This window comes from Lutjanus erythropterus, chromosome 9, assembly GCF_056507025.1.
Source record: "Lutjanus erythropterus isolate fLutEry1 chromosome 9, fLutEry1.hap2, whole genome shotgun sequence".
Lineage (NCBI taxonomy): Eukaryota > Metazoa > Chordata > Actinopteri > Lutjaniformes > Lutjanidae > Lutjanus > Lutjanus erythropterus.
Window position 1 is genome coordinate 22,011,071 of NC_139325.1, and position 25,709 is coordinate 22,036,779.

General features: G+C 39.1%; 1 protein-coding gene across 1 annotated transcript in view; it reads left to right on the plus strand.

Annotated features, from left to right (window-relative positions):
• The window catches only part of nbeal2 (neurobeachin-like 2), a 56,300-nt gene that overhangs the window by 24,866 nt on the left and 5,725 nt on the right, over positions 1-25,709 (plus strand). The window contains exons 14-48 of the mRNA XM_084726581.1: positions 14-146; positions 525-647; positions 754-1,087; positions 1,293-1,375; positions 1,463-1,555; positions 1,713-1,881; positions 3,281-3,414; positions 4,718-4,877; positions 5,179-5,281; positions 6,245-6,395; positions 6,556-6,711; positions 6,849-7,008; positions 8,406-8,494; positions 8,622-9,332; positions 10,577-10,761; positions 10,954-11,110; positions 14,302-14,445; positions 16,747-17,070; positions 18,441-18,590; positions 18,716-18,873; positions 19,266-19,390; positions 19,493-19,610; positions 20,199-20,356; positions 20,452-20,585; positions 20,703-20,810; positions 20,909-21,004; positions 21,125-21,249; positions 23,040-23,180; positions 23,263-23,393; positions 23,519-23,628; positions 23,932-24,049; positions 24,176-24,273; positions 24,370-24,483; positions 24,947-25,033; positions 25,149-25,258. Coding sequence (XP_084582707.1) covers positions 14-146; positions 525-647; positions 754-1,087; positions 1,293-1,375; positions 1,463-1,555; positions 1,713-1,881; positions 3,281-3,414; positions 4,718-4,877; positions 5,179-5,281; positions 6,245-6,395; positions 6,556-6,711; positions 6,849-7,008; positions 8,406-8,494; positions 8,622-9,332; positions 10,577-10,761; positions 10,954-11,110; positions 14,302-14,445; positions 16,747-17,070; positions 18,441-18,590; positions 18,716-18,873; positions 19,266-19,390; positions 19,493-19,610; positions 20,199-20,356; positions 20,452-20,585; positions 20,703-20,810; positions 20,909-21,004; positions 21,125-21,249; positions 23,040-23,180; positions 23,263-23,393; positions 23,519-23,628; positions 23,932-24,049; positions 24,176-24,273; positions 24,370-24,483; positions 24,947-25,033; positions 25,149-25,258 — 5,490 coding nt within the window. The remainder of the gene's footprint in view (positions 1-13; positions 147-524; positions 648-753; positions 1,088-1,292; positions 1,376-1,462; positions 1,556-1,712; positions 1,882-3,280; positions 3,415-4,717; positions 4,878-5,178; positions 5,282-6,244; positions 6,396-6,555; positions 6,712-6,848; positions 7,009-8,405; positions 8,495-8,621; positions 9,333-10,576; positions 10,762-10,953; positions 11,111-14,301; positions 14,446-16,746; positions 17,071-18,440; positions 18,591-18,715; positions 18,874-19,265; positions 19,391-19,492; positions 19,611-20,198; positions 20,357-20,451; positions 20,586-20,702; positions 20,811-20,908; positions 21,005-21,124; positions 21,250-23,039; positions 23,181-23,262; positions 23,394-23,518; positions 23,629-23,931; positions 24,050-24,175; positions 24,274-24,369; positions 24,484-24,946; positions 25,034-25,148; positions 25,259-25,709) is intronic.

A 25,709-nucleotide genomic window follows, 5' to 3' on the forward strand; every position in this document is an offset into this window, starting at 1 on the left:
TTCTTTTGTAAAGTTTCTTCACAGCCAGTGGGACTGGACTGGAAGCCTTCTTCACCATGGAGGGTGTGCTGGTGGTGGCTGTTTGCACTAAGAAAGACTACATGGCAGTCTCACTGCCTGAGTGCCCACTAGCTGACTCATGCTGGGTGAGTGTGGACACAAATAGTACAGCCAAGGATTTTTGCCAACATTTATCCTCATTTAGTCTGTCCCAAATAAAAATAGATTCGATCAAGAAGACACATCATTTTTCTAAGCTGTGTTGTCTGGGCCTGTGACCTTGGAGGATAATTAAAATGATTATTATAGGAAATTGAAGAGTGTACCTTCAGAAGAGGCAATTAGCTGTAAGAACTCTATCAATACGGTTGAATAAAAGCTGTGAGACTGTTTTGTTTTAGTTTCTCAATACAAAAATCTACCTCTGTACTCTAAAACGCCAAGCTTCAACCACCAAATTTGCATTATCCAGTGCTGACACCAGTATATATATATGTTTTTCTTAAATATCCTCCTCATCACAGCATTCAGTGGCTATAGTCCACATCCCAGGCCGCCGTCCATTTGGTCAGAACTTGGTCAACGTCTACATCGATGGTGAACAGCGCATTGCTACTGCTCAGCTTCGCTTTCCATCTTTCAGTGAGGTAAATGAAACTGTATCTAATGTGTTCTGGCCATGGACATATTATATAATTACTGAGTAGTTCCTCTTTATCAATCTAACTTCCCCCATTTCTTCCCCTCCTGAAGCCTTTTACGTCCTGCTGCATCGGCTCTGCAGGCCACCGAACCACTACGACCACGACCTCTCCCAACCTGCCCATGTCCTCATACTCCAGCCCATCATCACCCGAGTTTGCCTTCCCTTCCCACGCCCCCTCCCTCATCCGTTCCCAGTCGTTCCCAGCCTCGTTTGCAGGGGGCCGCGGGGGGTCTTATGGGGACTCCCCGGTGCACACCATCCCAGCAGGACTGCAGGACACAGAGTGGGGAACCCCCACATCTCTGGATGGGCTCCTGGGCACCACCTTCATCTGCCATGAGGCTCTGCAGCAGGCACAGATGAGAGCTCTGCATGCTGCAGGTAGGTCACGGTCTACTGCAATGCAAATGTCATTGTATGCATTATACAACTTGAACATTTAGTTCTTGCAGAGTTCACAATGTACAGGAAACCAGTAGTAAAGAAAATCAGTTGACAGAATACTTTTTATTATATTTTTTATCATGAACACCAAGTAGTGTTTGCTTATTTAATAACCGGCATTGGATTCTGCTCTCCATTACAGGCCCAAATCATGTGTCCTTATTCAAAGCAGATGGAGAGTTACCTGATCTCAATAGCAAGCTTCTGCTCTACTACACTCCACAGGTGATGCGCTGAAGCTCAGGAGAACTTACATATTTACTACACTGCTTTTATTATTTAAATTAATTAGCAATAATGTGTTTTCTTCAGGCTTTCAAGAGCCAGATATGTCTGGATCTGTCACCCAATCACCAGTATGATGGCAGGCTTACTGGACACCGGGTAGTGAACTGGGACATCAAGGTTAGTTATGAGACATTTTCAATACTCAATTTAAATGATTTTTGCTCCTTTTTTTTTCTATTGTCATGATCTTTGTTTTATTGTTTGCTGCTTCTTTTTGAGCAGATTCCATTTTTGATCCAAACATGTCTGTGTGTGTGTTTTTTTCCCCCTGCAGGATGTTGTAAACGTGGTGGGAGGTGTAGGGGTTTTGCTGCCCCTGCTCGAGCAGGTATGTGAGGCTGAGCAGGTTTACAACGGCAGTCAGGAGATCTCAGACCTGCTGGGACCAGAGCTCACCTCCTCCAGAGGCCCAGCTGCCATGCTGCTGCCACCGAACAATGCAGGTCAGGCAATGTTCAGTTCAGATATTCACAGTATTAATTTATTCCTGCACTGTATATTAGTTCAGGGGTTCCCAAATAGTATTAGCCTATGGTCAGGGCCCCGCTTTTTCAAGATGTCTTTGAAAACCTAATAGTGACTTTTTTTAGCTTCTGCGGATTGATTTTGTTTCAAGTGACAAGAAATAGAGTTTTAGAATTTTACTTGTCCTGAAGTTCAGCAGATTTTGTCTGGGTCTGTTTGTCAGGTCTTTTTGTTTTCAAAAATGTGTCCTTTTTTGAGAGTTACTGGCAGGCAATTAGAAAGCTGGGCATAACAAATGTGATTTTGATATGATATATTATTAGAATTATTATGAATGATATTTTATAATTCACACATTGATTGTTTGATTTTGTAGAAATGTATGCAGTGATAGTGTCCTCACAAAAGGGTTGGTTCACCCAAACTACAGACACACAGGTTTCTGGACAGAGATGTTAACATTTTTTTATATGTAACTTTTCATTACTGTGAGCATGAATTGACATTTGCCTCCATTGCACTGGGGTGGAGGCGGAATTATTTTTGTAATTAGCTAAATTAAAGTATCATGAATACATTTTCCTCTGCAGTTTGTGGACCACATGTGTTGTTCCTGGCACCCTTTGTTACAGTGTACTCTTATGCTTAGTGCTAAATGCTAAATGCTAATGCTAAACCCTTTCCCCAGATCTTTAAATCAGTGGTTACTAAACAGTCAAACATGGTGTCATAATGTGGTGTAGTGATCATTTGCTATTTGTCTGTTTTTTTTCTGTTTGTTATATGTTTTTTTTTTGTGTGTTTTCTTTTAAGTTTTTTATATGACACATGAGGACTGCAGATTCTTGTCCGCATGGCTAAATCTGGCACATTTACATGATTGACTGCTCATGTTCACTGATGTACACTGTCCCTTCTTAAATAAAAATAAACGTGTTTTCAGTGGAGTTCAGTCTCCACTCAGAAGATGTTTTGAGCAACAGTGAGTCAGAGTACACACGGTGCATGATGCAAGGACAAACAGGAAGTGCTACACACTCAGAAAAAAGGCTCATACTATAATATTCAACAGACAAACAAGTAAAGATTGTGAAATCAATGCTTATAGGTTAGATGTCAGAAGCAGCGTGAGCATACTGAGTCATTCAAAGTTGTTTGAAGAATTCCAGCTCAGTGCTCATCAGTCTGCATAAACTCTAACATGAACAAGTTTAGATAAATGGAACAAACAGTCCCACAGAAGAGAGACAAATACCCTGAATAATGACTCATCCTGAGATATGATCATGTCAATAAAGTGCTTTGTAATGTATAAATATGAGTGTGGGTAACACCGGAAATCTTTAAAGTTGTTTTGCCCTCATTTTTCTCTCTCAGAGGGCAGGCTAGAGAGAAACAGCATCGCTGCCTTCCTGCTCATGGTGAAAAATCTGATTCGTCATCACCCTGTCAATCAGGAGAGCTTGCTGCACTGCCACGGCCCGAGCATTATAGGAGCCATGCTCAGCAAAGTAAGTGCCCCGCACGTCAGTTTGCTCCAGTTAGTGGTAACTACGTATTTGCGGGAAGAACTGATTAGCATCTGAAAGTGAATACTTGACCTTTTCCATTGTATTGCTGCTGTGTAATTGCTGTGTAATGAATGGGTATGGTGTTGTTGAAACAGCAGTAGTTCTTTCAGAATGACAGTATCACATGCCTGTGTGGGGGAATTTATGCAGAGTTGGCCAGATTGCGTGGTCTCTTCAACTGAGAACAAAGAATATCAGCTATAAAATCTGTTGCTTGAAAATGTTGTATTGAAATCGAGAAAATTACATGCAAATGAAAACAAAATCAAAAATTACATATTATATGAGAGACTTGAAAGTCACAGTGAGTTGTAATGCACTGTTGTCACTCCTGTTCTCAGCTCTTGGTGTAATACTTAGAAATTTCAGTGTCTAAACTCGTAAGTGGGTCTCAAGCAGACATAACCAGTCTGATTGTTAGCTTTTTATTGTTGATATAAATGGTTAAACTGTAGACAGTTGATTAATCCATTAGTTGGTTGAAAGAAAATTTGTTGCAAACTATTTTTATAACTGAATAACTGTTTTAGTCATTTTTCAAGAAAAAAAACATCTGCTGGTTTCAGCATCTTCAATGTAAATGTTTGTTTTTCTTTGTCACTAATGACATTAAGTGAAGAGTCTTTGTGTTTTGGAGTATTGGTTGGACAAAAGAAGCAATTTGATGTCACTTTGGGCTCTGAGAAATTGTGATGAGCATTTTTCATACTTTATTGACATTTATAGATGAATCATTTATCATCAAAATGATTGGCAGATCAAACAGTAATGACAATAATCATTAGTTGCAGCCTTCACTGACAGCAATTACCAAAGGGCACTGAAACAAGGATCAGTGTAAAGACCTCTAAAAGTGATTAATTCAATAGTTGACAACTAATTGATTAATTGTTGCCCTTGTAGTTGTAACACAGCGTTAATAAATGTGAATCTTTGGTTGCAGCCAATCAGGTGTCACGGTTGGGTATCACAGACATGCTTTCTGCCTGACAGGATATGTTGAAATACATGACGTTAAGGTGGAGCATCCTGAAAGGAAACTATGTCCTAATATTCACATGGCGTTGACAGTGGCAAAGACAGAAAAACATGTGCAGTATATAGTCAGCTCTTGTACTGTATGCACTAAAATGACTGCAACACTTCATCAGCCTCTAAGTGTGACTTAAAGTCGCAGCTATACACAGATGATTCAAATAAATGGAAACTTAAAGACCCCCCCTGTGTGCCTCCTCTGCTGCAGGTTCCAGGCAGTATGATGGACATGAACGTCTTAATGGCATGTCAGCTGCTGCTGGAGCAGGTCTTCAACGAGGGCAACAGCCCACTCCTACAGCAACTCTACCAGCACCTGCTCTTTGATTTCCGCATCTGGACTAAAAGCCATTTCGCTGTTTGTCTGGGTAAGGTGTAAGCAGCCTCCGTGTTGTTGAGTAATGCACCTGTGGACCTTTTCATGTTTGCCGAAGCTGTTTGTGTCCCTTTTTATATGTATATGCAGGCTAAAAGCACCATAGAGCAAAGATAGAATGCATTAGTGTTTTGAGTTCAGGCTGTGGCAAGGATTAAAAGTGTCTGAAGCTGCATTTCACTACCCTGTTTTGTAAATTAGTGCACTTCTTCGGTACAACCTTGCATATTGGTTTGACATTTCTAAATGTCAAACTAAAGGGAGATTACAAAAGTATTGTTTTTCTTCCATAGCCCATGTGCAGTACCTGACGTCTGTGATAAGCAAAGGCAAGCAGCGCATGAAGAGGAAGTATGGAGTCCAATATATTCTGGATACCATCCGCACAAACTACAGGTGAATCTTTAACGTCCACAGTTCGGTTTTTTAACTTAAGACACAATATAAGAGGATTCCAAGCAAAACTGCAGTTAAGTTTTTTTAAAAAGTGAGTGTAAAAAATTTATTTATACTTGTTATTATATATTTTAAACCATGATTTTATGTCGTTTTGACTGGGTTGCACCAACACAGATTAATTTTATCTAAGACAAATTCTAAACAGAGTTGAGAAAAACTAGTTTTAAAATAGGTAAATCCAAAGCTCTGTTGCACAATCTAAAAACTAATCTCAGTTTTGTAAATCCAAGTTTATTAATGTTTAAGTGAAAATTTGTTTGATTAGTATAGAGAGGCCTACTTACTCAAATTAATATAAATAAATTAAAAAAAAGAGTGCTGTTGGGACCTAGCAAGTATAAAACAGGGGGAAAAACTTTATGCTGCTCGATATTAAGAAAATATTGCATTGTTTGTGAGCTTGCTAAAAAGTAAACAAAACGCTGCATTGTTTGCTAGCTAGTTAAAAATTTAAATGTTCAGCTACATGAGTTCTTAGGTACCTTAAAAGGTAACAAAACATTACAGTTTGCTAGCTAGCTAAAAAGTTAATAAAATGCTGCATGCTTTGCTAGCTAGAAAAATAAAAACAATTAAAAAACATGTATTGTTGTCATTGGCTAAACAGAGAACCTCTAATTTCTTCTTTGAGGAAAACTTGTCGGTCACACTGGATCACATTTTAAATTGGAGTTTGAAGTTTTGGTACAACAGAATTAAATTTAATCTAGGTTTAGAGTAAAAACTAAATGTTTACATTTAATCTTTCTTAATTTTAAGATGGATGCATGTTTGGTGCATTATAATTTAAAGTTAACCATGATTTAATCAGGCTTAAAATTAAGTCTTGTTGGTAGAGCTCAGCCTATAAGAATGTAATTTAAGTATTAATTTACTAATATCTTATCTATTTTGTCACAGTGTGGAGAAAGATGGCAGCTCTCTGTCTGATGAAAAGCAAACGATTCAAACTTCTCTGTTCGACAAGCTGAAAGTCCCTCTCCAGTCTCCTACACCAGAGGAGCTTCACAGCGTCCTCGCCTACATCCTGACTGTAGGAGAGGAGCAGCAGGTAGGTTTTTATCTGTGTTTCTTTAAGGAGTGTAATTTTGTTATCATTTGACCTTTTCAGCATGACATTTAACTTCCAAACGCCAAATGAACTCTCCCTGATCATCTGTACCGCCTGTTTTCGTTCCTGTGTTTTGGTGATTCTGTCCTCTCTCGATCAGGCGGTGAGGGCCTTGGACGTGCTGTATGAGCTGCTGAGAAACAGCCCTCCTCGTGAGCAGGTGCAGGCTGTGTTGCTGGAGTGGGGCGTGGAGCAGCTGTACTGCTTGCTGCTCACGCCGAGCTTTGGAGATGAGGCCAGAGAGAGAGTCTTCAGGGTGAGAAACACCAACTGGACCTCTTCTTTACATACTTCACTTCACTGTTATTGACTTTCACTGCAAACTCACATCTGATATCTTGTCAAAACACAAGAAAACAACAAAACTTACTCCCGTTCCCTTTGATTTTGCAGGTTTTATACAAAATCCTCAAAAGCGAGCGAGTGTCTGAGCGCAACAAGCAGCGCATTAAGCTGAAGGATTTCGGCTATCTTGGCATGGTGTGTTTCCTTGAAGACCTTCCAGTAACCATGACCACCGTGCGATGTCTGTACGAGCAGGTCCTCGCTACAGGTAATGCTTAAACCGCTCTGTGCCCTGGGTTGAGTTATCTTGAAACGGATGACAAAAGAGACCTTTTGTAAATGTTAGAAGCACCTGAAAATCTGCTTTAAAATCTCAGGTATTTCTGTGAACGTAAAAAGAAGCCAAAGTCAAAATTCAGGACAGAAGTTTTAAAATATTAAGAGTTTAAAGCAAAAACACTCATCTGTTTCTTCAGGAATATGTCCGTTTGACCATCTTTTAATGACAGCAGTGTTTCCTGACAACATAAATTAAAAACAACAAATGCCACCAGATTCTAATTGTATGTTATATTTATTAAACTCAGTAACACTTTTTTTTTGAACATTTTGCAAGGATTTTTCCTGGAAACAACTTTGTAATTTGACCCTAATCATAATGCAGGTAAAATACAGACAGTGCTCAAATCTAACATTTGCTATAAATGCTAAGCTAGCACAACTTAGGGTCTTTTAATCAGCTGCCTACTACAGCCATGCGTGTCTATTGTTAAGCACAGAGCTCTTTATTTATTTTATTGAAAACTTTTAACTTTAGGATTTAGGAGGATTTAGGAGAGTCAAACTGAGTGAAAAAAATGTTAAACACAACATTGTGTTTAAGAAAACAACAAGCTACTTCTAATTTAGGATTACAAAGGTGCTTTGTATTTTCCTGCTCTTTTGTACACAATGTTTCTGTTCCAGTTGTGAGAACATATAAAGAACGGTCCTTTGTTTTTGCATGTTTAAATTCCTAACTTTAAAGGTCAGACATAGGAAATGTAAACATCTGACCCCTTGGCACATTACTTTTTTAAAATCAGGACTGATTATAGGCCTAATCTACAGGTTGTAGGTAACTTTCAAAACATTATTTGAATATCGAACCTGTAAAATAAAGTGTTACATTTAAATTGTGATTAGTGCATATGGTGGAAATACTTGATGTTACCTTTCAAACTGATGAGAAACAACAGAGAAAAATCACAATGTAAATTAACCAGTGTCGTTCCAATATTTATAGCAGATAGCTGATTAAAAAATAGGTTTCTAGGTGGCCTGGTAGCTCAGTTGATGGAGTGTGTGCCCCACGTACCGAGGCTGTGGGTTATGTTAAACACAAAGTACCATTAACATTACTTAATTTGTACTATAAGTAAATTCTATAATTTAATTATTTGTAAAGGCCTGGTCTAAAGAGAAATAAAATCAAATATTTCTAAAAGGGTTGGGTTTCACGTTGCCCTGTTGTAACCTTGTTATATTTATTTCTGAAATTAAATGCCCTTGATGTTTTCCCTGTGTTGTATCAAGTTTAGAAATTCCAGTATTAAAATAAGATATATAAATTAATTTGATTTGAGTTGACTTTAAAATGAAATAAAATGCGCCTCTGTTCCACAGATGCCACGCCTAACTTCAGAGACCTGCTGGCTGTGGTTTGTCTGTCCCATCGAGCTGAGCTCACAGTCCGCTTAGACGTCTGTCGTAAGGTCAGTCTGCTCACGTCTTTTTACTGCACTAAATCAACCTTTTGAGAATTAAGTTTCATCCTGAACATATTTATGATCTCAGTAATGAAAACAAGCTCTTCATCTGCTCCCTCTGATATCACCACAGCTCTTTCATCTGATCTACTCCAACGAGGATTATGTGAAGCAGCTCGCTAGGCAGCCCGGCTGGCAGGACGTCCTCACCAAGCTCTATGTCAAAGAGTCCTACGCGTCCCACGCCGCCAGCTTCACAGACTCCAGCACCCACAGCTCCTTTGAACCAAACTACCGACCACCGCTGCGCAGGGATCCGTCTCTGGTCATAGACGACACCAACACAGACATCTTCCTGACCTACCGCACCTCGCAGGACATCGAGGACGAGGAGGAGGATGAAGGTGGCCAGCGGGACATCTCTGAGGGATTCTCTGATTTATCCCAGTCGCCTCCAAGTGGAGGCGGAGGCCCACTTAAAAACTTCACTGGCTCCCTCCATTTTAAGTCGTTTGACTCCGTCGATCAAGGGAGCCACTCGTCCTCCATCTCCAATGCGATTGATTTCACCTCGCCTCGCCCTGACGAGGAGAGCAGGGACTACCAACCCCTCTCCCCCTTTGGTACATCACCCCTTGATTTGGAGCTCGTGGGCATGGGAGAGACCGGCACTCACACTCCTGCAGGTAGTCTGACAAACACACCATCCCCTCTAGAGCACTGCAAACCCTTCCCACCGCCCAGACCCCGGAAGAGCTCCAGTCTGTCCAACGTGCTGGACGATACCAGCTACGGAACAGATCCTCCTACTGGGGACACAATCTCCAACATGTCCAACCCACAGGTATGGATGCGTCCTCAGCTCTGATTTGACTGATATATTGAGCTGAACCCTGATTTGTGAGTCTGTATTTGTTATTTTTTAGTTGAAAGTTTATTCTTTTTACAATGTTTGTTTATAGATTTTTCTACATGAATTGACAGTACAACAAAGTGCAGTCACACAATAAACAATAAATAAATGTACATGCTCACCCACATTCCCACCAGAATACAAGAAAAATTACCATAAAAAACTATTATAAATACAAACATATATAAGGTATAAAACCATAATAATAGTACCTGCAGCGAGGTGACTGTAACAAAAAAAGATCATATGACAACACAAGATACCTCAGTCTGAAACGGTCTGAAAGACGATACTCACGACATGTCAAAGAAAGGGGTTCCAATTCTGAGTAACACTTTATTTGAACAGCTGTGTATAAGACTGTCATTACACTGTCATAAGCATGTCATGACACCTGTCATGAACACAAAGGAGTCTTTATGAATGTTTATGACTGATGTCATTAAGTGTCATTCATTCAATTATGTAATTTTTAATGCAAATACGGCATTGTTTACAATCTCGTTGTTGGCAAACTGTGACAACTTTACATTATTCAAGACAAAAATGTCTTTTTTTTTTTTGCTAGGATAGCAACAAGTAAACCAGCTAAATGCTATCTGTCCATCAGCTAACTCTGAGCTAAATCACTCAGGTGTCGTACTCTGTCGTCTGCCTTATAACATTTAATGAAATGTTTGTGACAAGTCCAGGAAATTATTCATGACGCTGGTACAAAAGTATTTGACAGTGTAATAAAACTTAATTGCATCCTCATGACAAGTTCAAAATGTACCACTTTACTTGAGGTCAAGGAAAATATTCATGACACTTTTAAAAACGACCAGTGTCAAGTGTATTTTTTTTAATGAATGAAAGTCAATGGCAACAGTCATACACATTCATAAAGCCTCGATTCATGACAGGTACCATGACATTGAATCTTGTGAGCCCCCCTTCAAATAAAGTGCTAACCATTTTTTGAGGAAGCAGATGAGATCAGTCTAATCTTTTTTGAAAATATAGCACCTGATATGTACGAGTAGGTGGTAATAATATCACTTTCCTGGCCAACACTATCATGTCTTTTTTAGAGTAAGAGTGATTAAGTAAAGACGGTTTCACCCCAAACTGAAAGTTTATTCCTTAAGTTCTTTTCTGTAAGGATTTGGTATTGAGTGTTGTTTGCGTTATAGCAGACCCCAGAGGAGGAACTGTGCAACCTGCTAACCAACATCGTCTTCTCGGTGCTGTGGAGCCGCAGCGGGCTGGAGGGGACAGAAGATGTGGTGTGGAGAGAGAGAGGACAGGTCTTTTCTGTTCTCACCAAACTGGGTTCCTCCTGCCAACTGGTCCGCCCTCCCGATGACATCAAACGTAGGTCAGTAACAAAGATTTCAAACGTATTTCACCTCACAGAACAAACGCATTGAGCTGGAAGTGAAGCTGCCCCGCAGTGGAAAAACAAATGGAACCACACCTTCAGTTGTGTCACCTTTTGTCTAAATAGCCAGATATGTTTTTTTTTACTATGCTGACGTATTCAAAGTGTGTTTGCCTCTCTGTGTGCCAGTCTGTTAGAGATGATGCTGGAGTCGTCTCTGTCAGACCTGAGGGACGCCCAGGGAGTGGTCCTGCCTTTCTGTCCCAGTCTGGTCCGGCTCCTCAGGCTCCTGCAGGACTTCCTGTTTGCTGAGGGCACAGACAACCACGCACTGTGGAGCGAAAGGGTATATTATCACATATCCCACCCGCAAAATATTCCCACTGACACATTCAGGCGTGTAGGTAATTTATTGACTGTCATACTGCTCTCTCCATCTTGATAAAGGTTGGTTTATGGTGAAAACGCCAGGAACAGTGAAGGAAATAAGCCCAGGACTTCATCATTTTAACACTGACACAGTCTGATATGTAGTATTTTAAAACTATATAAGAATTTGTCAATAAGCCAAACCAAACCAAAGCCAGCTGATGATAAATTACCTACGAAGTTGCAGCACAAATAACCTTTACCTCCAAAGTAGTTCAGTTCACCCCCAAATCAAAAATGCCTATTTTTTTCCTCTGACTGATAGTGTTGTTTATCTAGTTAGATTATTTTGGTATGAGTTGCCAAGTTTTGAAAATATTAGTTGAAGAGATGCCTTCCTTATGCAATGAAACTAGATGGCACTGGGCTTGAAACCAGTATTTTTTTTTTTTTTATTCTTTTTTTTTTTTGTACAGAAATCATGACCCGGTTACTCACGATAAGCCGCAGACCTTGCTGTGAACAGTTTCATGTCGAAACAGTTTTCTTTCTACAGTGGAAAGAAAGTAGCTCCTCACTGAGAAAAGACAGACATCTCTATGGCTGATATCTCCAAAACTCTGCAACTCACACCAAAACAATCTGGGTCAGACGTATTCAATCATTTTTTTTTTTTTTTTTTTTAGAAAGGTCAGAAATGAAAAAAATGTAAAGTGCCAAGGGGCTGGACATTTATATTTCCCATGTCTGGATTATTAAGTTAGGAATTTAAATTTGTAAAACAATGCACTTTTTAAATTTTTTTCTCCACTCTGTTAGTTTTCACAGTCGGAAAAGAATCATTACGTAGTACATGAAAAAACAATGCACTTTTTTTTTTTTTTTTTCATATTTCTAAGTGATCAAAGGGCTGGATTTGCCCCATGGGATGTCAGCTGAGGCTCACGCTTGATCTAGATGGATAAATAGCACTACACAACAAATGAAAAATATGTATTTTTGATTAAAGGGGTGAACTGTCCCTTTAAGATATCACATTTCACTTGTAATATACTTCCTCATCCATGCGTTTAACTTTAAACCTTATCTTGTCCACATGCAATGCAGCAAGTGGCTGATCAAATACAGACTATGATGTAACTCAACTCTAAGTATACACTATAAACAAAATATATAAATTATCTCTGTAAAGAGAAAAGTTTGGAGTCACACCATCATAAAGCGACTGAGAAACAGATTACTTAAAATAATTTATTTGTTCTGCTGTTTATAAACTTAAAAAAGGAATTTTAAAATCAGTCATGCAAAAATGACAAAACTTTAAACTCATGATGGTGCATCGACAATAGTTCAACATTTATTGCTGGAAGTCAGATAAGAAGATCAATACCACTCTCATGTCTGTCTGTTAAATATGAAGCTACAGCCAGCAGTCAGTTAGCTTAGCTTAGCACAAATTTGGGGGAAACCAGCCTCAGTGGTGCTCCAGGCTGCCTGGCAACTTCAGTGCCGGCTCCTGTCAAGAAATAGTCCAGCACATAAAAACATTTAAATTAGTGAGCTTTATGGGTTTTGTGACTTTCGGGCAGTAGGCGAACCATTTTGGCCATTTTGGCTAAATTATATGTACAGACACAAGAGTGGTATCAATCTCTAACTGTTGCACACTTTGGACTTCCAGGCATTCATCAGTTTTAAATAATTTCTTTATTCGTTTCTGGAAGCACAGAAACACAACCACATCAGAGAAACATGGCTGCATACCACAAGTTACGACAATATTCTGCACACTCAACTTGCAGTCTAGCAGGTTACATGATTACTGAACTGATTTCCTTGAGTTACAAGGTGACGCAATGTAGCATACTCTTTCATTTCACTTGCAAAACTCTGATATAAATCTCATGTTTGCATGACTGATAGTCCATTACTCTGACACATTCATTATACATCTGTGTCTTTACTTTTATACATCTTTTAACCACTTTTTCACAGTGACTGTGTGAGCTTTACTCATTATAACCACAGCCTGCTAAAACATTACAGTTTCTATTGCAAGCGAACATCAGGCTATGAATGAACAAAATAATAAACCAAAACAATACACATAATTATATGAGATGCAGGGGATGTCCAGTGTCTATTAATATGCCCAACATTACTGTGGGTCCCTCATAACTCTTGGGAATAAAGCATATTTCCATGAACTATTGCTTTCATTTAGTTTGTTTGGTGTGGATAAAGCACCAAATCGCAAGCCTTCACCATGTGGTGTATCTTTTGTAATCTTTCAGCCTTGTAAATAGCTTACATTAGTAAGACAGAAGCAGTCCTGTGACTTATCTCTGCTACAGTACTGACTACATACCAGTGCAAGGCAGGCTGCAGGTTTGCATTCTATAAATACACACCACTGGAATTCAGATAACTGATGAATTACCAATGCTGAGTCCTCGCAGCAACAGTCCATTTGTTTCTCTTCAATCAAATCTCCTCATTACAAAAAAGCAATGCAGCAGATTTCTGCAGTGACTGAGCTGGTGCTGCACATCGTGAAACACTGTGTGCAGAACAGTCGAGGGTGTGGTCTCCCAATAAATGGTTTTGTTTGACTATAGTACGGTCTTTAGCAGTGCAGTTAAATTAATGATGCAGAACTTTTCCACATAAAACTTGTAATTAGTAGCCTAATTGTAAAAGGTTTGTTAGTTTAGTTCTTTATTATTTAAAAGAAAAAAAGAAGAAAGAAATCATGATTTATTTTGAGGTAAAGTTATTAAGCTATAGAATGAATATCTGAATGTTGGACTACATTATTAGCTTATAATTATGTAACTTTGTGGTTACATTGAATATTAGTAAAGGAAATAATAATTGTGTTGATATTAAAGGCATCAGAGACTTGTGTCACTCTGGGCAGCTGGGTGTGGTTGTTGTCAGTTGGTGTGTTAAACGTCAGGGGAAACATCTCTGTCCTGTCACACTGGAGGGTGGAGAGTTATGGTTGGGTGGTGTACTGTAGGCAGCGTTTGAATCACCCTTTAAGTGCAGGTTAAGCTCTGTTTAAGGTACTGAATGGCTTTATGTTGTCGTAGATGCTGCAAGGTGTGGAAACAGGTCTAACCTTTCCTCTACGTCCTTTTGTTGACAGTTGTTGTTGTATTGCAGATCTTTGAGGGGGTGGTGAACCTGCTGGACAAGTTGAAAGCCTGGCACAGCACCCCGGGCAGCCCCGGGAACACCGAACTGAAGGAAATGGCCCAGATCGGCCTGCGTATCATCACCGGATACATCCAACAGCAGCACCCAACGGTCAGCTGCGCCCGCAACTTGTCCACCAACCATAATGTACCATGAATATTTTTCACTGTGCACGTCTTTCACAACCCAAACACTGCGTGATCGAACTTCGCAGAAAATAAATTTAAAGGGGTTTCCAGTATTTATTTAACTTGACAAGCGCACTCAGATAAAGGTAAAGCCAGTTTAGAAATACCAAGCCTTCTATGGGTTTCTTTTCAAAGACATTGCAGTCATTCCTCTGAGGGAGTGTTCAGTATGAAAGGGCAGCTCCTCTCTATGCTGTGACTGCTTCTCTCACTGGAGGATTGTGGGATAATGCAAGTGGTCATAAATGAGCTGACCAGAAGGCTTGCGTCACACTCCGCTGGTTGTGTTCATCTCCAAAGTAGTTCTACTCCCCCTTAAGCTATTTGTTTTTCAAAATTAACTCCCATCTCTTGGGCCTCTTGGAAATAAAACTAGCCTGGTGCTCCTTAAGTTGAGTGAATATACAAATTAAATAAAAGAAACACTAGTATAGCTACATTAATTCCAGTGGTGGAATGTAATGAAGTACATTTACTTAAGTGCAGTTATGAGGTACTGGTATTTCAGATTTTGCTGCTTTTTACTTCTACTCCACTACATTTCAGAGGAAAGTACTGTACTGTTTTTACTCCACTACTGACAACTGTCACTGTGTTATTCTTAATTTTTCAATACATAGCAAATAAACAGCTTCTAAAATATGGTATGATGCTATAATTAAAACAGTGGCTTTCAAAATTTTTGTGATTAAGGTACACGAAGCCAAAATCTGAATTCATATTCATGTAAAATAGCTTCTACAACACATGTTATCATCAGTACATCAAAGCAGGAATTAAAACCAGACAGGTAAGAAAAGAGGTAAGAAGCTGAAAAGAGGGCAAGACAGACATTAATAATAATTAATTAATAATATCTGCGCTGCGGCAGAATCGGATTATATTGCTGTGTAGGTTTTCACATGCATTTTATGTGAAAGGTATAGATGTAGAAGCATAAATAGAAAATATCAAATTGACAGTAACACATGAGAAAATATACAAACAATAAAAGACAACACGAAACAATGCAGTGCAAGATGGCTGTTATTTAAATGAAAGTCCTGTACAGTTTGTTCAGGAGAGCAAAATATTATCCAGGGAATGTGCAAAAGTTCACAGTATTAAATATAAAGAATATTTGCAATGTGGTAATGTGAAATATTGAATAATTCACTATATCTTGACAAAATACACCAGTTAAATTCTGTATGTAACATCCCTATTAACAATTTGGTGATATAATAATATAACAGTCACAACTACTACTTATGTACTTTTACTTAAGTCTAATTTTGACTAACTTTTATTTGTAAAGGAAGGAGTATGTGGTGTGTGGTTTTAATACTTTTAGCTAAGTGTACTTCTTCCACCACTGATTAATTCCTCTTTGAGGAAAACAGTCTCTTGTTAGGGGTCAGTGGTGGAATGTAACCAACTGCATTTACTCAAGTACTGTACTTAAATACAAATTTGAGTTACTTGTATTTTACTTGAGTATGTCAGTTTTATGAAATTATACTTCTACTTCACTACATCTCAATATAGTAAATATTGTACTTTTTACTCCACTATGACTCAGACTAGTTTGTCTGAGGGCTTTAATTACTAGTTACTTTTTAGATTACAACTTTCCATATCCCTCCTGTCCAGTGAAAGCCATCTATCTCCAAATTTGGCGATTTAATATTTACCTTTATTTACTTCTTAAGCGAAAAAACAATAAATTTGGATTGGTTTAAAAATGCATTGTCACAAACCTAAAAAAGACGGGACTTTTTCTGACATGAAAAGTTGACTTTTTAGCAATAAATGGACTCACAGGATGGTGACACTACAAACATATGATGATATTCGAGAAAGTGATGCAGTGCTGTAGATTAAACTACCCAACAGTGTATAAAGTCATTAAAATAAGCTCAAACATAAACGTCAGCAACATACACATCAATGCAGCAGTAATTTTAATCCAAAAACATCAGCTCTAATTGTAAAACACTGACAGGAACTACTTAACTGCAGTTATTATAGTTTTGACACTTTTAAGTATTTTTTTCTGACCAAACTTGTACTTTTATTTGAATGCAGGACTTTACTTGTTGTACATTATTTTCACAATGGTAGCAGTACTTTCAGTTCCGAATACTTTTTCCACCACTGTTGAGGCGTGTAGATATGTTTGTTAATCATATCTCTGTATGAACTATATGATAGACTCTTTGTTTTGCCTCTTGTCCCTCTTCAGGTGTGTGAGATGGCCTTTGTGAAGCTCCACAGCCTCCTCCAGACCATGCTGTGTCTGAGCTGGGAGGAGGTATGCTTCCTGTTGGGGCAGCTGGGCTCCCCCTTGTGGCCGGGAGGTGTAATGGACGGCACCAACTGTGGACATACAGAGACTTTCCCTCATCTGGTGCCCATCGTGCGGACGCTGCTGGACCAGCATGCTGACCCCATCACCCTCCAGACCCTGCTACCCAACCTGCCCATCACCAACGGCAGCACCACGTTCGCCCAGGACCTGAGGGCATATTGTCACACGATGGAGTGGCAGAGTTTTTATCAGCAGCAGGTCAGTGTTTCGGCTGTAAATTTAAAAATAGATGCCATTTATCTTTTGTTTAGGAAATCTAGAGAGCCTCCTCTCCGTTCTTTGGTGTGGCGAAGCAGGTATAATCAACCATCCCCTCTCAGATACAGCTGCCTCTGTTCTTTGTCACATGAGTGTTCACTCACACACGAGGGGTTTCACAATCCTGCCTCCTGCTCTGACCAACTACCTCCTGGTGGGTGGCTGAGAAATCTAATCCAAATTTAAAGGAATGCTATCGTAAGTTTAAAAAGTAGGAAAAAAACAAGCCTGGACTCCCAAGTGTTTCTAGCTGACCTTCAGTGTATTTTAAGCAGAGATCAGTTTATGCTCAGAGTTGAAGCTTAGATATTTTATGAACAGATGCCAGACACACTAACCACTCGCTGTGAGGTGGATTTATCATGGCTCTGTGTGACAGCGCACGTTCATAAATCTGTTTTGTTTAGATTACTTCTGTATATGGATCCTGCAATACATTCGCTGGTAGGGCATAACTTTGGCTGCCATGACAGTTTTGAAACTTGGCTCAGACTGATTTCTCAAGTGTGTATGTTTGAGAGTGTGTGTATGTGCAGTTTAACCTATTTGCTTTATATGAATGTACAGGGTCATTATAGGTTTATGCATTTTTTTAATACAACTTCATATTTTTTCACAGGAGGAAAGAAGATACTCCTCTGCTATGAGTTTAAACAGGGTAGTAGGGGAGACTGGGGGCAATTTTTTACATTCACCGTCATAATGCGCAGACTCAAAATACACTTGTCATCTTTTGATATAAGAAACATACATATGTGCACTAATTAATAATGCAGTTGATATATTTTCACTCACCTCAAAATCAGTCTTGAGAAAGCCTCTGCTGTGGTCAAATGATCCTGCTTTGTTTCCTGTTACACTCGTCCCCAGTGTTCCTCTAATGCAATAAATTAATAAATAAAGGGAAACTTAAAAAAAAAAAAACAGCACGTGTGCTTCCATTCCTGATATTCATTTGTACAAGGGGAGTCGTCCTGTTTTACACATCCATTATACAGTATTCTTACTTTAAGAACTGCAATAAGTTAACTTTACATATTTGAAAAAAAATCATTAATAACCAGGTTTTTAAAAGGTAATATTATGGCTTGTATGGCTTGTAATAGTATGGCTTTTTTTTTTTTACTTAAAGTGTTTTTAATTATAATACTTTAGGTATTTCTTTTGATGGTTTGTGAGCAACCTGATGTTACTCAGCCATCAGGACTTCTGGTCTGCGACGCTGCACCAAAGTCTCTCACTTTGTTGTACCTGACATTTTTGTAGTTGTGATGTTTGTTAATGTCCTCCTTCTGAACGTCTCCCTGTAGGTTCAGCCCACCAAGGAGCAGTATGAGTTGGACACATTTGGGAGGAGTCACGACATCATGTCCAACTTCTGGAACTCCTGCTTTGATGACCTGATGAGCACAGCCTTCAGACGGGACAAAGAGAGATCAGACAGCAAGTCCAAGTTCCAGGTAAAAAAACAAAAAAACAAAAAACTTCTAGCCTTCATGCAAAAAGCACATGGTGTCATCACAGCTTGCTAAAAAAATGCAGAGTTAACCTTTCACATTATCTGTGTGTGTTTGTGTGGGAGCAGGAGGTGATAGTGGACCCGTACCTGAAGCGAGTCAGGATTGAGAACAACAGGTACCTCAGCTGGCAGAAGCAGAGCTCCAGCCAGCAGGAGGTGGTGTGGCAGCACTGGAGATCTCTGCGCAGGCTTCTGACCAGTGAGAGAGGAGCGTGGGCCAACAGGTATGAAGTACAGTGACATTAGAAAAAATGTTTGATAAGTGTTGAACAGCCTGGCTCTTCCAGAAGTTTTCTTTTAAAGCATTAGCTTTAATTATTGCACTTGAACATGAAGGGGAAGTGAGCTGTTGAGAAAAATGATAAAATCACATTATATTTTCACTCATTCTGTGAAATCGGCTTAAGTCTGACCTTACAGGAAAAATGACCTTTGACTTTTAATCAGTATCTTTTTTTTCTTAAAATCTCTCTGACCAAGAATGACATCTGAGAGGAAAATGTGTCATCAGTGGCCTCCAATATCTGTTTTGTTTTGAATGGTACCATTTATCTGAAACCTTTACTGTCCTTTTTCTGTATTTTTCCTAATTTTTCCTTTGTCTTATCTTTGACAGAGTTCAACCAGAGGTGAAAATGAAATTGTCCAATGCAGAGACTTATTCAAAGATGCGTCTCAAACTTGTCCCCAACTACAACTATGATCCTCACAGTGAAGCGAGCGCCCAGAGGGACAACATGGGTATGTCACTGAGTATAAACATATTCTTTTTTTTTTTTCGTTCTCTTTTGTCATGCAAGCAATATACAGTAATGGTGCAATAAAGATTTTTGTGATCTTAAGGAGCAGACAGCCCTCGTAGCTCTGAACCGCTCCCACTGGCTGTTGCAAAGGAAGCAAAAGTAAGCGACATGGAGGACGATCAGCTGGGAGAGGAGGACGTCGTCTTTCTGGATGACAAGTGAGTCTCTAGTTTGCATAACTTATGTGTCAGTGTCTGCAGTTTACAGCATACCCAGTTTTCCATGGGTCATCAGCACAAAGAAAAAAGTCACTTCATGGACTTGGACACCAGTTTCAAAACACATCTGTACTTTGCTTCATTTTGGGGAAAACATGTTTTGTTGTAGTTCTGGCCCAGTTCATGTTAACACACACTTTTTACAAACTCCAAGGAGTAAACATGAAGTTATACAGACTGACATGTAACTCACTGATTGGACAATTTGTCGATTGTCATTCTGCATCATCAGGACCCACATGGGGAAATCACTGGAATTTGACAAGACAAGTTTATGCAGCACAAAGAGCTCACAAAGAAATAACTGATTATAAGAATACAAAGTACAAGTAACTGAAAAGACTTTCTTAATTACAGTATTTTGAGTAGTTGTAATTAGTTTCTTCCACCCCTGGGTACTAATAAATCACTTATTGGGTAAATATACGAGGATAGAAATATAAGTATGAAAGGTGAAAGATGAAAAGTATTGTTTTCGTATTGAAGTTTAAGATTCTGATGTTACAACTCTATTCCCTATGCTGTCAGGGTGGAGGTAGAAGACGAGAGCCAGAAAGAAAAGCTGGTTCTGTCTGAAGACTGTGAACTCATCACCATCGTGGCGGTCGTTCCTGGTCGTCTGGAGGTCACCACACACCATCTTTACTTCTACGATGTCAGCAGTGAGAAAGAAGAGACAGAGGAAGGTAAGAAAATATGTGATCATGGTGAACTTTTTTTTTTTTTTTTTTACACTGTTCCTCAGGGTCCTTACAGAAGTGAGTAACATCTGTGTCTTTAGGAATCGGGTTTGATTTCAAGAGGCCTCTGTCTCAGCTCAGAGAGGTCCATCTGAGGCGCTACAACCTGCGGAGATCCGCCCTGGAGCTGTTCTTCATAGACCAGGCTCATTACTTCATCAATTTCAGAAAGAAGGTGAAGTTCAGTTCAAGTTTCACCCCTTCTTCTCAAATGAAGTTGTTTTTGAAATAATGAGGTGGTGACAAGTGCTTCTATAATCTTCTATAATCTATATTCTCTCTGCCCTTTCAGGTACGAAACAAAGTGTACTCGAGGATCCTGGGTCTGCGGCCTCCCAACCTGTTCTACTTCGGCTCTCGTTCCCCTCAAGAGCTGCTGAAGGCATCTGGGCTCACTCAGGTGTTTGTTTAATCTAGTTCTCTCCATGAAGCTGAGTTATTATGATCTGAATTGTGCTTAATGTGTTGTGAACAATCCGATGTTGCTGTTATGAACAGAAATGGGTTTGCAGAGAAATCTCCAATTTTGAGTATTTGATGCAACTGAACACCATTGCTGGACGCACTTACAACGACCTGTCGCAGTATCCTGTGGTAAGTAAACTCCACCTCCCTGCGAGGTGCATGCTGTTTATATTTATGATCTTCTCGTGACGAACGATGTTGCTTTTACAGTGTGAGGAGGCATCATGTTTGTTTCTTGCTTCTCTCTAGTTCCCCTGGGTCTTGTGTGACTACACCTCTCCTGTTCTGGATCTGGAGGACCCGTCAGTTTTCAGAGACTTGTCCAAACCCATCGGTGTGGTCAACCCTCGACATGCACAAAATGTCAGAGAAAAGTAAGTGGTTATATAAAAATATGATTTTGATTCTTTACGGTATTAACGAGGTTACAGATCAGTCGCCAACCTCAGCAGTGTTGGGGAGCAGTGAACTACATGAAACTGAACCAGTAGGTTTTCAGTATTTTTCATTTTTCAGTAGCTTGCTGGTAGTTCAACTACATTAAATTTTATCTTATGATCGCTTTTATTGTCAATTACTTCTAAGTATTGATTGTTGGCATTTACTGACAAATGTTCAGAGAAGTTGTTACATGCTATTTTACACGTTACCTGTCTAACTGAGTATTCTTGCTTGGTGCAGTACCCCCACCTGAACTCTAGTTTCTGGAGGGCAGGTTTCAGAATCTGAAGTACTTTATTGATCTCAGCAGGAAAATTGGGCTATGTTACAGTTACTCCCATTCAAAAATAGAAATATTTATCTATATGTATAGGTACAGAGAAATTATGATATTTAGAAAATAGAAATAAGAAGTTTATAAAAAAAAATATATGTGCCTTAAACTACACATATAACAGTAATAATATATGTATAGAAAAATGAGACATGTCAAAATATCTATTCTATAGTGTTTACATAAGGGTACCATTAAACATAAACAATAACATTGCAAAATTGGATCTTTAAATAAGTGTGTTAAGATGCAAAGATATTATAAATAAGAGTATTGTTGAGATTAAGTTTAACTAAATAAATGCAAAATTAATGCCACTGTAACTAGAGTACTTCACTGTTTGATAATTTGAATTATAGCACAAAATTACTGTACGGTTTAGTCTGTATTGCACAGTTGAAGATAGAAATGACAAATAGTATATAAAACCAAAGCTGACGTTCCATGCACTTTTCCATGAATAGATATTTTTTATCAATGTATGTATACAAAAATATGTATTTTTTAATTTATGCCTTGTGAACAAGTTGTCTTTTTTGCAGAAAACTTAATTGAGTGGCATGTTTTTTTGCTGGCATGTGACTTTCTTGTATTATATTGTAGTTTGTTTTTTATTTAAAGCTTTTAAGTAGATTTCACCCTAGGGTAGCTTTGCTGTAGTTTAACTTCCTCATATCATGACATATTATACTGAAATTAATGCACAACAGTGGCTGCATGGAAGGTCCGAGGTAAGAAGGAAAGAATAAGGTATGCCTCATTTTTATGCTTCTATTCCTTGGACTTACCGATGAAACTGATTAGATTTTGGTGGTTAGGTCATGGTGACCTCGTAAAACATCATAACTCAAGAATTCATGACAAAATTTCATACTAATGTGTAAAAAAAATAAATAAAATGATGTGAAGTGATGATATTTTATATCCAAAAAGTCAAAGGTCAGCTTCACTACGTTGTGCTGAAAAGAGCATCCATGTTGTAAAATGCACCCCCTGTTAGGCGTGGGGTTAGGGGTGCTTTTTTTTTGGCAAGCCAGTCTGCCAGGAAATGCACCCCCTGCTATTTCCCACTGTAGGGGGTGCATTTTACAGCAGGGACACTCTGACATCACAGAGTTCTGCAAAAACAGAACAGAACAGCTCTCTATCAGTCCTCTGTGCTCCTGAAGACTGTATGTTTCTCCCTGGAAACTATATGCTGGAATCAAATATTTCTACATACTGATAACTTCCACTTTTTTTTCTTTAAAGTCAAACTGTGACATGACGATGATGGTTGGTGGAACCATACAACCACAAGGCAATAATTCTAGTAAGATAATGGGTCGAAACTTGCAAACCATCAGTTTATTGCTTCAATCAATGAGCATTTTTCTTGTTTGTCACCAGGTATGAGAGCTTTGAAGACCCGACAGGCGCCATCGACAAATTCCACTATGGCACACACTACTCTAATGCAGCAGGAGTCATGCACTACATGATCCGCATGGAGCCGTTCACAACTCTGCACATCCAGCTGCAGAGCGGCAGGTGGGAACGCTAGTGAGTGATAACATTTCATAAAGCTTCCTGGTATTCTGTGGTCTCATCGATGCGTGTTGCTGTTGTTTAGGTTTGACTGTGCAGACAGACAGTTCCACTCTGTGGCTGCAGCTTGGCAGGCTCGCATGGAGAGTCCAGCTGATGTCAAAGAGCTCATCCCGGAGTTCTTCTACTTCCCAGAATTCCTGCAGAACATGAACGGTGAGGAACTGAACCTTTGCGCAAATTGATGGTTTGAAAGCAAATGAATCTGTTTTGTTCTGTTGTAAAGGTGATATGCAAATATTATATATACCAAATGCATGGCTGTTGCATGATTTTTGTAGGTTTCGACCTGGGACATCTGCAGATATCTCAGGACCAAGTAACAGATGTTCTGCTGCCTCGCTGGGCCTCATCAAGAGAAGACTTCATCAGGAAGCACAGGAAAGCACTGGTGAGTCCTAAAAATGATTACAATTATTTATAACTTTCTTTATAATATAAAAAAAGTTATAAATAATTTTATTTCAGAAAAGCATTAATCTTACAGTCAACATTTAACATAGCATCAATATTACAACAAGTAGATTCACATAGCATTGTGCACAGTAACAAATAACAAATACATGCATTTTTGGTGACAATTTTACAGAGTTTTTCTTTCATAGTATTAGCTTTAATGCTAAGGCACAATAACCTGGCAATTTCTGAAGACATTTTTCAAGATGACGACAACTTAACCTATTTTAAACTGTAGGAATGTGAGCATGTGTCCAGTCACCTCCATGAGTGGATTGATCTGATCTTTGGTTACAAGCAGAGAGGTGAAGAGGCTGTAAATGCCCTCAACGTCTTCTACTACTGCACTTATGAAGGTAAGGCAAAGTTATGCTCTCTGCTCCTCATGTCCTATTTTTACCCGTCACCCTTTACTCATGAATAGTGTTTTTCTGTCTTCTTAAATGAAACTCATTGCTGCTGCTGGGTTGGTTCCTATGCAGGTGCAGTGGATCTGGATGCGATTGCCAATGAGACGGAGCGTAAGGCCCTGGAAGGCATCATCAGTAACTTTGGACAGACTCCCTGTCAGCTCCTTAAGGTACATCTCCCAGACCAATTCACAACTCTTTTAAAAGTCTGGATTATCAGCAAAATACTGTTAAGTTCTGTTTATCTCGTTCTTGTCTCCGACCAGGAACCTCATCCTCCTCGTATGTCAGCTGAGAACGCAGCGAGACGGCAGGCCCGCCTCGACACTCTGCCCCTGAATATCTTTGAGCAGCTCTCAAAGCTCCGGCCATTTGTGGAAGTGAGTACAAAAATACTTTTTGAATTTTGTTTAATACTTTATCTATAGTTTTTCATTTACAAACACAACTATACTCACTCATATTTCATTCCACCCACCCGCTCCCACTCATCCCCAAGGCTTAACAAACTTTACTCAGAAAAATAAATGAAAAAAAATTGCTACAAATTAAATGCATTATGCATAGCACATGAGTATGACATTGACAATGACTGGGGAACATCAGTTTTATAAGTGCTTTCAAAAGCTTTCAACATATTTCATGATTGGTGACCAAGTTGCACAATATTTTTCAAGACAGTTAGCTCTGCTCTGTCTCAGTTTTTTCTAACAGCAGCATAGATAGCACTTCAGTGTTTCGAAATACTTGTTTTAAGTTCAGTCATGGTCTAATTAACCCTCTAAATAAACTCATGCGTTGGCGTGTATGTACATTATTTTAATGTGTGTGTGCTTGCCTTAGGTGGTAAGTGATGGCCTTCCTCTGGTCCAGGCGGTGGTTCCAAAGACCCAGAATCGCTCCTTCATCATCCCGGGCTCAGACATACTGGTAAGATTCAGCTGGACAGTTTCACAGGGGACATGTGAAACGTAACACAGCCTTTGTGTTCAGCAATGAGACATCCATATATATATATATATATATGGGCACTTTCTCTCCTCAGGTGAGTGTGAGCTCAAACGGGTTGATAGGGACGCACAGCTGGCTGCCGTACGACAAAAACATCGCCAACTACTTCACCTTCACGAAGGACCCGACCATGACTAATCCTAAGTGAGTACCCTGACAAAAATCTGAATATTGCCTGGTGCTTATGTCTTTTATTTGAATTTCTTATGGACGTTTTTGTTTTAAACATCTCTTTCAAAATATTATAATCTACATGTAAGGTACAATGTACAGTGAGCAGGTCATTATTCAGGGTGATTCAAGACATGCACAACTGTGTCAGGGTTTATTTTGCAATAATAAGCCACACACTGTAAATTATCCCACTTATTACTTACCTTAAATAATCAATAATAATAATTTGCCACAAAATATTACTTTAAAAATAATTTTATTGATGATTTTATTGCTCCTCCAGATCAGAACTATGTCTGTAGAAGAGGGCTGTTATGCAGAAATACTATAATTGATCTATCAGAATCAATAATTTAACAAAGCTATGCAATAGTATACAAGAATGTCATATAATATACAAAATATAAAACTGCTGTCCCCT